This window comes from Gavia stellata, chromosome 13 (assembly GCF_030936135.1).
Source record: "Gavia stellata isolate bGavSte3 chromosome 13, bGavSte3.hap2, whole genome shotgun sequence".
NCBI lineage: Eukaryota > Metazoa > Chordata > Aves > Gaviiformes > Gaviidae > Gavia > Gavia stellata.
Genome location: NC_082606.1, coordinates 2994633 through 3007906, shown reverse-complemented (window position 1 = coordinate 3007906; position 13274 = coordinate 2994633). Strand labels below are relative to the sequence as shown.

At 56.8% G+C, this 13274-nt stretch overlaps 1 protein-coding gene across 1 annotated transcript in view; it reads right to left on the bottom strand.

The window, feature by feature from the left end:
* Nucleotides 1-12881, bottom strand: part of CCDC33 (coiled-coil domain containing 33) — a 44559-nt gene extending 31678 nt beyond the window's left edge. Inside the window, exons 1-3 of the mRNA XM_059824107.1 lie at nt 12572-12881; nt 11731-12185; nt 10507-10683 (exon numbers count right to left, since the gene is read on the bottom strand). Of these exons, the coding sequence (XP_059680090.1) occupies nt 10507-10683; nt 11731-12185; nt 12572-12881 (942 nt within the window). The remainder of the gene's footprint in view (nt 1-10506; nt 10684-11730; nt 12186-12571) is intronic.
* Between the last annotated feature and the right edge of the window lie 393 nt (nt 12882-13274).

Sequence of the window (13274 nt, the reverse complement as noted above, 5' to 3'; positions counted from 1 at the left end):
ATCCCCAGGACCCACACTTGACCCCACAACCCCTCTTTAATGCTGAAAGCCTGGATGGAGGAGAACAAGCTGGGGAGATGGTGTCCGCAGCACATCTCCGTCGCCCAAGCTGGTCCCCAGGACCTTTGCTCGATGCTGAGAGCCCAGATGAGGGAGAACAAGCTGGGGAGACGGTGTCCCCAGCACACCTCCGTCACCCAAGCCGGTCCCCAAGACCTTTGCTCGAGAGCCCGAATGGGGAGAACAAGCTGGGAAGATGATGTCCCTGGCACATCCCCATCACAGCTGCCTCTTCCCTGTCCCCAGCACCCAGCTGCGGCTCTGCACCACAGATGTCACCACGGCAGGGCTACAACGGGCGCCAGGCTTTCTGGGAGGACACCCAGCAGCATGAGGGCATCCTGCATGGGGTGAAACCAGCCCAGCATCCCCACTCAGCGTGGTCCCATGGGGGCTGGCTACATCATGGTCCAACCGAAGACCCCCAACCAGGTCACCGAAACAGGGATTAACCATTTAAAGCACCTCCATTTCCCCCATGGCCCTCTGACCTGCCAACAACTGCCCCTCCCCAGCCCCTGCCATCCCCCTGCTCCCCCTTCTCGCCAGCCCAGGCATCTCTGTAATTTATAGGGACCCCGCAGCAATTGGGATCTCAGCCCAATCCGGAGGGGGAGGAAAGGGGGCAGCTCCCCCCACCCCAGCTCATTAATTCCCACCAGCTGATGTGATAAGGAGCAGCAGAGCCGCAAGCTGCCGCTCCTCACTCGCGGGGGGACCGTCCCCGCACCCATCACACCCCCTCCAAGTGAGAGACGGCGTCTTCGCCGTGCCACCGTCTTGGGCAGCACGCAGCGTTAATGCATCTATTATTGCGTAGTACTGTGGCTACAAGGGGTTAAAACCCACCCTGAACCGCTTCAGACCCCGAAAAACAAACCCTTCATGCATCTTTCTGACCTCCTGGGGTTGAAGCGAGAGCTTCCAGCCCAGCAACCACCCCGCGGGCTTCTCAAAGCCGCTGCCTGCAAATCCCCTCTGACGCGTGGCTTTGCCTCCAAACTCCGTAATGAGGGGCTGGTTCATCCCAAGCCCTCTCCCTCGGCTCTCCCGAGGCCGCCCGGCTGCAGCGGTGATGGGCTTGGCAGCGGGGAGCTGACCTGCCACCTTGGGGGGTAACAACCCCAAACCTAAGGGTCGTTTGTGGGATGGAAACCTGGCAGCTCTAACCCACCAACTCCCCGGAAAAACATTTAAATCAGCTTTTTCCCTCCCCGCTTATTTTTTTTTTTTTTGCTGTCGGCTCAGAAGCCAGCTGGAGCTTGGGGTTGGGTGCTGGGGACAGGCTGGGCGTCCCTGCCAGCCAGAAAGCATCACCGAAGGAGCAGAAAGACAAAGTGGGGGACGATTCCCTGACCTGCGGAGCGGATGGAGTGGGATGGATCCCAATCCCACCCCGGCTTCAGCTCCCTGGCAGTCATCCCCCTGCCCAGCGACGTTGATGGAGAGGGGTAACGATGGGGTTTCTTGCTCTGATGTGAGATGATACCCATCAAGTCACCCCCCGCCACGGGCACGGGCTTTCCCCGTTAGCAGCCAGAGCTGCTCCGCACCCTGCCCAGCACCCTGCCTCTCCCTGCACCCCCAAAAGCACAGCACGGCAAGCCCTGACGCCTTCCCAAGGCTTTTCCAGACAGGAAGGGATGTGGAAAAGCATAAACGCTATCCTAAAAAACATATATATATATATATATATATCATGATTTTGCCCCATCCCAGCATCAGCAAAGAGGGCAAACTGCGGGATGGAGCTGGGGGAAGGAGGAGGAAAGCACAGACTCGGGTTTAAGACCCCTGGGCTGTATCAACACAAGGGAGGGTGGGGGGCTCCGAAGAGGCGGGGTGCCGGATTTGCCGGCAGGAAGCACGCACGGATGTGCAGGCAGGGATGCTCTCCCCACAGACCCCTCTCCCCTTTCAAGAAAGCATCCGTTCAGGCTCCGGCTCTGGAGTTTTAGTGAGTATTTGTGTTAAAAACCCAATCCAGAGGAATTCCAGCTGGCAGAGCCGGGAAACAACCTTGCTTTGAATTGCACAGACACCTCCGAGCTCGCTGATGGAGCCCTGCTCTGGGGGACCCCAGGACCTAAGCTGTGATGCTGGATGGGTGTCCCACACCACACCCTTATTTACAGCTCCAGATCACTATTTTGGGACATTTTCCTAGGTTTTCCCTATTTTCTTTCACATTCCAGATAACAGAAGCAGGTTTCTTAGCGCACATCTTCATACCCACCACTTATATTTACATCTCCCTAGAAAACCGAGCAGGTTTTACCTCTAGCAACAGTTACGGCACGATAATTAGCGAGGGGTTTTAATAGAAAATTCACGAGCGGTTAAGCTAAGTAAAACTCAGCAGGAGAACAAAACATTTTAAAAATAGCAGGCGTGAACAGTGCCAAGCTTTGCAGACAACCGGTACCCGAAACCTTCAGCAAGGCTGTGATTAACTGCCGAAAAAAAACCCCAGTCACTATTCAAAGCCAGGAGGAAATTCAGTATGTCTTCCAGAAAGGAGGGTGCCTGCGGTTCCAGGTAGAGCCCACGCTTGTTTTTCAGCTCTCTTCCTCAGCGGGAAGCAAAACTTCTCCATCCCTGCCAAGCCAAGAGCTCTCACCCAGGAATTTGCAACCTGTAGCTTGAGGAGAGGGAGAAAAAATAAAGTTCCCACGTCCCCAAGGGTCTCAGCTGGGGACACCATCCGTTTAAAACATTTTGAGGTCCCTTGGAGCATCACCGACTCCTGCAGAGCATCTCGAGCCTCTCACGCGATGCGCTGCCCTGATCCCACGCAGCACCTTAACCCCAAGCCACCCTTAAAGCATCCTTAACGACGGTTATTAATTATTCACACTGCAGTGTTGCGGGGAGGTTGATTAACGGTGCCTGAGCTGCCATCATCGTAATTTGTTTTTCTATCAACTCTTTATCATCTCGAAAGAAACATCGGGGCCCAGGCAGCTCCTCTACAGCAGCGCTCAGCCAAGATTAAATTGCTTCTGGCTGCGGGCTGACAAGACATAAATAGCCTCAAGAGCCCGGCGTTTAGTTCGGGGAGGACAGCCCGGGCTGGGAGCCAGCGGGGACCTCCAGGCATGGCACTGCAGCGGGGCAGGGGCTCCTCCATCCCTGCACGGCCCCTGCCCACGTCTGGGGGCTGGAGCTGCGTTTTTCCCCCTGCAGAAAGTCGGTGTTTGCAGGACGCTCCTTGAATTTTGATTTCTCCCGTGCATTGGACAGCGTAAGACCGGAGGTGAGCGCCTGGGGCTCTACACCTGCAGCGTTCGCCTCCTCAACCCCAAGCGCAGCCCCGTCAGTGCTCCCTGGGACGATGCACCGCTGCTCTGCAGGAGAAGACACCAGCCCCTGCCCTACCGTGGAAGGACTAGGACCCTCCCGGTCCTTCGTAGCGAGCCCCGCAAGCCCCCCAGCCCTGGTGAAAGCCAGGAGCGACGCTGCCACGGGAGCGGGGATCTGCTCCTCTACAGTGGGAGCGTGGATCCGCTCCTCTACGGTGGGAGCATGGATCCGCTCCTCTATGGTGGGAGCGTTCGCAGCCCCGAGCTCCTCCCTGCCCCTGACAATTTATGAGCGGCTGTTGGGAACGTGTCAGCTTTATCCTCCTCCTGAGACTTCATAAAATAATAGTAGGCTCCATGAGCGAAGATGGACTGAGGCTGGTGTGAGTTTTCCTATGTGATGTCTCCCCAGGCTCCTTTCAAGCCTCCTTACAGCAGCTAAACACCGGCAAGCCGTTTCCCCTCCCCTGGCAGCCGAGAGGGTGGGAAATAAAGTGCCACTTGGCTTTAAACAAGCAGCAGGATCAGGCCACAGGTTACACCTCCAGCGCTGTGCTCTGGTGGGTCTGAACACGAGGTAGGGCTGGAGCATGGCCAGGACATCCCGGAGCCAGCCCAGGACATCCCAGAGCCCGGCCAGCCTGAGGATGCTGGGTCCCCAGGTGTCCCTTGGGACACCCTAGCAGATCCAGCCACCTCTCAGGGCTGGACCTCAGGGCTCTGGGATGTAAGAACACACCGAGAGCCCCCCCTCCACCCCGGGACACCGCAGAGCATCTCCCGATAACTGGGGTGAGCATCCAGCTAACGGCCCATCAGCTCCATCACAGCAGCGAGCAGGCACACACCTCCAGGCACAGGGGGATCGAGATGGGGATTTTATACGTCATCAGGCAGCAAAACGGGGTGAAATATCGGCTTAGAGCAAGGACTTGGCGGCTGATGGGAGAGCGGATGCAGCTGCTTCGCCCAGACCAGCCTTCTCCCAACATAGGGCGCAAGGGACAATTTAGCATCCTGAATTCATGGTTTTCCAGGGGTGGGAGATGCATTGCATCCCGGCTGCCCCATGTCCTGCTGTCCCCATGTCCCCAGGCTCCGCCTCGGTCCCCGCAAGCCCAGGGTGTTAGGGTATAGCGTGACATCCCACATCCGCGGGGTTTTGCAACCCCCCTCCAACAAGCATCACGGCTCTTCGTCTGTCCGCCCCACTCTCCAAAGCAACCGGAGCCTCGGCGCTAATCAGATTTGAGGCTGTGAAATCTCATTTGAGGCTCTATTAATGCATAGCTGGCATGACACAGGCCCCGGCCTGTCTCCAACGAGCAAAACAAGGAAAGCAATCTAGCTAGGAAAAAAAAAAACTGCGTCTCCCGGAACAAGCTCGGGGGAGCCGGCCAAAAGCAATTAGAGTTAAAAGGAAGATTAAAACAGTATCAGCGTTCTTCTTCCTCCGACCCCTGCACTGGTGGGCATCCCCAGCCCCGTGGTCCTTCGAGGAGGGATGCAATTGCAGCGGGATGCCGCCCCTTCAAAGCAAAGGGCTTTTGCCCGACGCCACGATCTCCCTGCGTCGGCGGAAGGCAACGCGGGCTCGTCCACGGTTTGCTGACGTGGTGTTATCCTGCTGGATCCAGCCGCGGATGTGTTCTCTCTCTTTGCTCAGATACCTCTGAGGTTTTGCTCCCCGATGCCTCGGGGCTGCTTGGCGTGGGGTGGGAGGCGAACACAGCCCCCTTATAACGACACCTACAATTAACACCTGACGGAGAAGCCCTCACCCTTGGAAAATAACCTCTAGGATGACACCGAGTTGGGTGGGCAAGGAACAGCCCTCAGCCTCCCGGATGAAAGGAGCCGGCGGGCGCATGGTTTCCATTTCTAGGAGCTAGCAAGCGGATCCTCCCCCCTGCAAAGGCTCGAGACTCCGGCAAGCGCAGCTCAAAACACAGCCCTTAAGATAAACAGCCCTACGGTTGGAGAAGTTCAGCTCCACCAACGGCCTGAGCTGGGTTTTCGAAGCAAACCCACTTGTATTACAAGGGGTATTTCCCAACACCTTCACCCAGCAGGTTCGAACCACCCTCCGAGGAAAAAACACCCGAGCGGTTAAAGCCCTTTAGTAGATGCCCGGCGAAACAAAAGCCAGAGGAAGAAAAGCGAGGCAGGAAAGCAAACACTGTTTTATTCATCGTTTCATCCCACCAGCCCCAGCCCTCCCCACCGCTCCAGTAACCCCCATCGCTGCAGGCAGACACCGCTGCTCTGCTCCCATTTCCAACCCGCAGCAGGGATGGGGGGATTTTTTTTTCCTTGGATTCGGGCTGAGCTTGATATATTCTTCTTATTATTATTTTTAAGCAAGTTGTTTCCTCGAGGGGACCCTGCGGGAGCTCATTAGAGATCACAGGGCGGTTTCGGGGTGCCGGGAGGGATGATGCCCTCCCCCATCGGCACACCGACTCCGAGCCGATTTCCCTGGGGAGCCCCGTTGCCGCCGGCCAGGAATCCCTTTGGGCTAAAAATTGCCAAATTCATTTTCCTTCCATTTATGTAAAAAACTCCCAATTCACCTGTCAAATAATTAAATGGGCCGGCAGCCCAGCACCGCCTCGTCTGCTCCATTAGGAGAGTTTTACACTTTCTATATTTATCGGTGGCACCAGCGCAATTTTCTCCCCCCCACCTCTTAAAACAGAGCAATTTTCTCTTTTTAACCCCATTTGCTTTTCTTATCAAGGCAGTTATTTGACACTTAAAGGGACATGATGACTTAAATTGCAGGAATTAGAGCTAGCAGTCGCTCCTCCTGCCTGCGTTTCCTCCATGCATCCAAAGAGTTTGCGCTTTACAGACAAGCAAATGGAGAAGCAGCTTGGAAAAAACCTCTTGAGGATCTGTCTTCTCCATCCGAGAAGATTTGTCACCATTTTAGCTAAGAAAATGTGACTTGCCGCCCTGCACCGGCCCATTTCCACGTCAGATCGCCGCCCAGGCAGGGAGAACGGGACTTTTGGACCAAGCCGCGCATTTTCACACCCCCAAAAAAATCATCTTTCGGTAAATCAGAGCTATGCAAACAGCAGCCCAAGGCCATTTGCCTCAGGTCCCCTTTTGCTCCTGACTCCCTCCGGCATGGCGCGGGGATGATCAAGGGCTGCCGAGAGCCGGGGCGCTGCCGGCGGAAGGCAAAGTCTCCGATGAACCCGTCAAGGCGCGCTCTTCCCTGGGCTGACAGCTTTTCAAAGCCCTACAAATTGCTCGCCGGAGCAGCGTTATTCATCTCGCCCGCATCCCTGGGGCGAGCTCTGCCGGCAAAGTTTGTTTTTTCAGCCACATTGGGCTTTCAGTTGAGTTGAGGCAGCTCCAGCCCCTCACCCTGCCGTCAGGGCGGCAGGCTGGAGAGAAGGGCTGGACCCCCACCGCCCTCCCTGCGACGGCCGCCGTCATCGGGACGAGTGATGGATGAGCCGGCCGGGGGACAGACAGGAGACACACGCCATCCATCAGCCGCTAACAGAGACCTCTGCCCCAACCCTGCCGCTCCGGTGATGGGAAGACAGAAGCTTTTATCCGCCATCATCGCTCAGCGAGACGGGGCACATCATGAGGCCACCTGCAACCCGACCGCAAGCATCCTTGCCCTGCCCCGACCACTGCAGACGGACAGAAATACAACGTCTCAGCCCAAAACTATCCCCCCGCCAGCCCCTCGGCACAGCCAGATGGTCGAGCCAGGCTTGCAAGCGGGTCCGGGTTCAAGTTAAAGCGTTCAGGAGAAGCCAGGGCTGGGCTCTGCTCCCCATCAAATAGCAGCAGAGCTAGCAAGTTAATTCAGTTCACAACCTGCCATCCGCATCTGACCGGCGGGGAAGGGACCCCGAGATACCCCCTGCATGCATTAAGGAAGCCCCAGCCTGAACCACCCCCCCCAAAAAAGGGGCCAAAATTAGTCCAGCTGTGGCTCAGACCCCCCCAGGTCCCTGTGCCTGAAATACACTTGGTGTTCGCGGAGTCACTGCTTTGCTTTCTGTATCCTGCTTAAAAAAAAAAAATAAAGGTGATCTTTATTCCCGGGGAACTTCTTTTGCTTGTCCCGGTGATTTATGTTACGCCAAGTCACTTGGCGCACGCTTTGCTAGGGAAGCTCTTTAGCTCCATGGGGAATCCAAAGGGATAAAGCTCAGCGTAAGTGGAGCCAGGAGGGGGTTTGGTCCCATTTTTTCCAGATCTGTTGAAGCTCCACAAGTCAGAGCTGGCCTCGCACGGTGCGGATGGGGTGTGCTTACCATGGGAAGCACCCGCTGCGTCTCACCCAGCTGCCTGATATCCCTGCGCTCTTGCAGCCTGGTAAACAAGCGAGACCAAGCGGGAACACAAGCTGTGGGCAAACCCATTTGTTTTCCTGCAGAAAGGCTGCGATTCCTTGTACCCCGACAGCAACAGATTGCTGTTTTGGGATGGGCGCCTCGTTGCCAGCTGGTCCAGGGAGACTGGAAACAAACCATCTTCCGTGGGCTTGCAACCAAGTCCAACTGCCAAGGAGATCTCTAAAAGCTGGCTCCTTCCCCTCAACACCGCGTAGACCTGCCGGAAGGGAAAGGGGGATGGTTGCCCAAGGAAGGGACTGACTTCTGCTGCCCTCTGCTCTGCTGCAAAGTCCCCAAGGGTCCCGGTGAGCCCAGTCCCCTCTCCTCCATCCCTCCCCTGAGGGAGAAGGTATCCCTGGGGCTGACGGCTCCAAGGCGTAACCTCAGCCATCCCAGTGACCGAGAGATCATCCGCGGTACATTATCGACCCGCTCGGTGCCGTGCTCAGGTCCTGGGACAATTAGGGAGCCGTCTGGCTCGGCAGCACGCACGAGGCATTTGAAAAGCCAGCCGAGCCTCCCGCTTCGTGCCTAGGAATACGTTATCCGCAGGTTGCGGTGAGATGAGAAAAATCATTATCCCCGTGCCCCGGTGGAGCTCAGCACTCATCCGTCACCCCCCCCACCCCGCAGATGAGATGCTCGCCACGGAGGCAGCGTGGAGGAGCCGGATGCGCCTGCGTGTCTCTGCCATTTGGGAAAGCAAAACAGATAGATGCGATACCCTGGCATCCAGAATTCTCAGGACGCCGGTCCAAGCAGCAGCCCCGCGATGGGACCCCTCACCCCTCTGAAGTTGCCCTCTCTCCATGCCCCAGCATTACCAAGTCCCCAAATTATTGATCACCTGAGTCCTGCCTGAGTTTAGGAGGATATCTAGGCTCTCAAACTTGAGTTTAGGGTTCACCTTCCCCAGGCACCGCGGGATCAGCTTTGCAATGCTCAGGTTTGGACCACCGAGAGCCAAACCAACTCTGGACTGACAAGCAGCTCCCATAGCTTCAGCTTGCTCCGGGCTGCAGCATCCCAGGAGCGCTTTTGGAGATTAAAACTCCCTCCCAGCTCCACCTGGTCCATCCCCCTTCCCCGTAACCCAGCACAGCTCCGACCACCCTCCGACGCGTTTTCCATCACTCCAGCCCTCCCAGGAGGGTGGGGAGCCAACATCCCCCCGCCTCTCAGCTTTTAATTTTTAAATAAAAACCATCCTGGCAAATACTTGCCGGGTGACATCAGCAGCAGGTGATTTATTGCATTCCCTCCGGGGGCCCAGGAGCAAAATTGCATTTGCTAATGCCTCGCCTTACGCCCCTGGCCTGGCTCCGCAGCATCCCGCTCCGCATCCCAGCTGATTGCTATCGATTTCCGCAGCTCGAAAGAGTTTACGTCTAGACATTTGCTGAGCAAACTCAATCAGGCCTCGCTAATAAGCATTTCTGGCCAGTAAATTTTTCGGCTGATTGGGGTGGGGATAGCACATCCTCTTGGAAAAAAAAAAAAAATCAAGAGAGGCCAAGCGCTGCGAAGGGCGAGGAGTTGCTCCAGGGTCCTGAGGGTTTGCAATGCTCAGCATCCTGCCTGCAGCACGAGGAGCAGGCAGCCACCCCGGAGAGGGGCTGAGCAGCTCAGCAGGGCTCGAGCACCCCGTAACTCCCTTGAAATACAGGGATCAAGTGCTCCAGAGCCATCAGCGACACATTTATCCTGTACAAGGGAAAGAGCGGAGGCACGAAGGCATCCCGCAGCAGCAGGTAGCCCCCGTGCAGGGCACACCACAGGGGAGAGGGATGCCAACCCAATTTTTACCCTCCAGCCACACCAATGTAGTCACCAGGACCAAGAAGCACATGTTCAGCATTGAGGACATCCTTGTCACCGCACCCCAGACACAAGCCACCACCTATGGAGTCCCTTGTCACCTCTCCACCACCGAAGTCCTTAGCCGGGGGGGCCAAGTAAGGGCTGCCAGCCTCATCCCTGAGCCAGCAGCGTTTGCCGGTGGCCCAGAGGCTGCAGAAGACCTTGCCATCAAGGCCACCATGGCCAACTCTCCCACCAGCCCAGCTGGAGGACGCGGGGGACTCCCCGGAAGGAGAAGAGAGCCCAGAGGATGCCTGGGGAGGGTTCATGACATCAATCGCATCTCCGCTGCTGTTATCCGGCTTTCTCAAGCAAATGTTTTCACAGGTGTATGAGACACCTCCGCGAGCAGCATAGGCAACGTCTTCATCAACGGACGTGTTATTCTTACAGCGAGATGCAGGAAATGGAGCCCCTGGGGTAAGGGCTGTCTTTTTTTTCCCTTTATTTAGACAGCTTTTAACATAACTAAGGAAAGAGAAATGCAGCCTCGCGGACTGCATTAGCCCTGCCCTATGGTTTCTGCAGTTTTCAGAAGTCTAGATTTGAGCGGCGAGATGAAATATTTAAGACGCGTCAGCCCCAGATGCCTGCTGTCGGCATTTTAAGAGCTTCTAGGTGACACCATCCACTCCCTGGGGACGGCCAGCTTGTAGGGCTGCCTTTTGGTACTAGAAATGCAAAGTTTGATGTCTCATTCCCCCAACTCCATGACCAGGCTGAGAACGCGATGGCCTGGGAGCAGGAGCAGCACTGGTACCCAAGCCGAGCCAGGAATGGGATGGAGGCAGTCATGTCCCCTTGCACCCCTCCGTCTTCTCTCCAGCACGGCAAAGGTCTAACGGGAAGCGACTATGAATAATAGCATTTTGTTATTAATTTAGAATGGTGTCTTCTCCACCGGCTGCACTCACCTGCACCGGCGAGGGGGCCAGATCCGGGCTGCAGCCTGGTGAGGAGAGGTGGAAGCTCCCGCGGCTCAGCGCAGCAGGGGCAGGCACCGAGGAAGAGGAGGAGGAAGAAGGATGCTCATCTGCTGAGTCACCTGGGAGCTCCGGGGAGGAGCTGAGTGCAGGGTCAGCCTGCAGCTTCTGAGGGTAAGAGAAGGGGTTTGAAGACCCAGCTTTGGGCTCCAGCATCTCTTTCCCAGTCCCCCAAGTGTCCCCCATAACATGTCCCCCCGCATCCCAGGGAGGCCCTTCTGCATCCCAGCTCCATCCTCTAACACTTGGGCTCAGGACCTCGGCCTTCAAGGGCAGAATATTGCAAGAAATAATAAAAAAGACCAACTTAAACCAGCCATAACCACCCCAACATCATTTACTTTGGACTTAGACACCCCCCCCCACACACACATCCGTCAGGATTGCTCCTCCACTGCCCCAAGTGCCTTAAAGGAAAAAAAGAAAGGAACAAACCCATTCTGATTTAAAAAATTATCTTATTAATAAATTTTTTAGCAGCCCAACCCTCCCTCCATCCTTTATAGGGAGCACCTGCCCAGCTCCCAGCTGCCTCTCTGATGGGGACTGCCTGCTCCTAGCCCTTAAAAGAGTGAGGTAGAGGAGGGCAGGGTGATGTTGGGGAGCTTCACCCTCCCTGGCATGGGTGCACCAGTGGGAAGGGGATGTGGGTGGCTTAAGCTAGTGGGTGGGAGGTTCTGGTCCTGCTCTGGGTGAGGTGTGGGGCAAGCTGTAGGTCCTGTGCTTGGTAGGGGATGGTTAATGTTGTGTTGGTCTATACTGGGGTGGGCAGAGCCCGGTGAATACCCCATAAAGGGTCTTTTCCTACAGCTCTGAGCATGGTTTGACTGCAGAACTACGGGCTTTGCTTGGGTGGTTGCTGTCTTGCCAAGACCCTGCATCTTGAGCTTGTCCCAGCTTGCTCCTGTCCTGGACAAGGAGGGTCCCTAACTTTGGTGGCAGGTAGGGGACAGGCATGGAGTTTCTGCCTAGTGATGCTGGGGAATGAGGGAGGGGAAACTGAGGCAGGGCTCTCCCTTTTTGCTTGTACTCCAGCTGGTGCCTATGCGGGGCCAGCTAACTACCCTAGGGCCAAATCCTGTCCTAAAGCAGGCTAGTCTGTTCTTGTTTTACTGGAGTATAGGATCTCTGATCTGCAAATCTGGTCTCTCCTACCTTGGGGGAGCGAGCATGGCCCTCGGCAGGCAGCGAGTGGTAAGCAGACTCGGGTGTACGGAGCGAGCAGCTGGGGCCGGGGATGTCCAGGGTTGGGGATGCTGGGGCTGTGCCTGCTGCTTGCTGGTCCTCCTCCTGGGTGCTGGGGGTGAGCGATGGGGGTGAAGCCAGCATGGTGGGTGGCCGGTGCTCATGCAGGGATGTGGTGAAGGCCAACCGGCCACAGTGCATGGCCGGCTGCTCGCTGCCCACCCGCAGCAAAGCCATCACGGCGCTGTAGTGGTACCAGTCCTCGTCCCTCCCAGCAGAGAGCTTCATCCGGGGCTGGTTGGTGCGGGGATAGATGGCGAAGAAGGCTTCGCCCACCTGCCTGCTCATCCTCTCTGCCCTCCCGGGGAAGTGCAGGGCTTCGATGCGGAGCCGCACGTCGTGGTTCTTGTCGTTCTTGCAGAAACCTGCCAGGAGCGGCGGGGGGGGTGAAGCCTTTCTTAGGTGGGCTGGTGGTCCCAGGAGCATCTTCCTGGGCTCATCCATCAGCAGCCCTGGTTAGCTCTGCTCTGTGAACACTAGCAAATGGGTTATCCAGCCTGGATACGGCTAGATCTCGGGTGAGGGTGTTTACGTCATCAGTGGTGTTGGTCCTGCTCTCCAAGCTGGCCCTGCCCCATCCACCCCACTAAGCTTAGACAGCTTTGACTTCAGCTTAGGGTTTTGCTTCAGGGGTGAAGGTGTGAGCATGGTACAGGGGTTTGCAAGCCTGAGATAAGCTGCGCTTGCTGCAGAGCCATGTTCCTGGGTCACCTCCCCTGTCAGCCCATCTCCGTGGCATCCAGCCTCTTACCTCTGGGCAGGGTAAAGGTGAATTTCCTCCTCTGGAAGGAGTAGATCTGGTTGAGGGAGCTCTGCTCGATGGTGTCAGTGGTGCCAGTGCTGCTCTGGATGACCTCCCCGCTGTTAACGCGGAGCTGGACGCCGGCGCTGGAGCCCTGCAGCAGCAGGTTCTCCACGGTGAGCCGCAGGGCGTAGCGGCCCCGCCGGTTAAACTGGGCGCTGAGCACCTCAAACTCAAAATCCAGGGTTTTCTCCTCAGCCTTCAGCCGGGAGTGCTGCAGGGCCGGGGGGATGCGAGGCTCCCCTGCCTTGCCCGCCATGGGGACGAAGATGGGATCTGGAGATGAAGCCTTCTTGATGGCAGGAGCCTTGTGGATCTCTGCCCCGGAGCAAGCTCTCCTGGCAGCCTGGGGCAGGTTTCTGAGCCGAGACAGCTCGGCTGCTGCTCTCCCCTTCTCCTCTCCAGCCAGGAAAGTGCCTGGGGGTGCCCCCGGGGTACCTGTCAGCTTCACAGCTCCCCAGGCAGCTTTCAAAGGTGGTAAAAAAGGAAAAGAAATCCCCCGTCCCTGAAAAGGCATCCGTCAGCGCCGCAGGGAGATGCTGAGAGCTTTCCTGTCCCTGCGCGACGGCGGGGATAGGGGCTTTGAACACCAGTTTGTTTGCTGGGAAACCAGGTAACTAGATGTGAAACGGTGGCTGCCTTCCAGCAAACA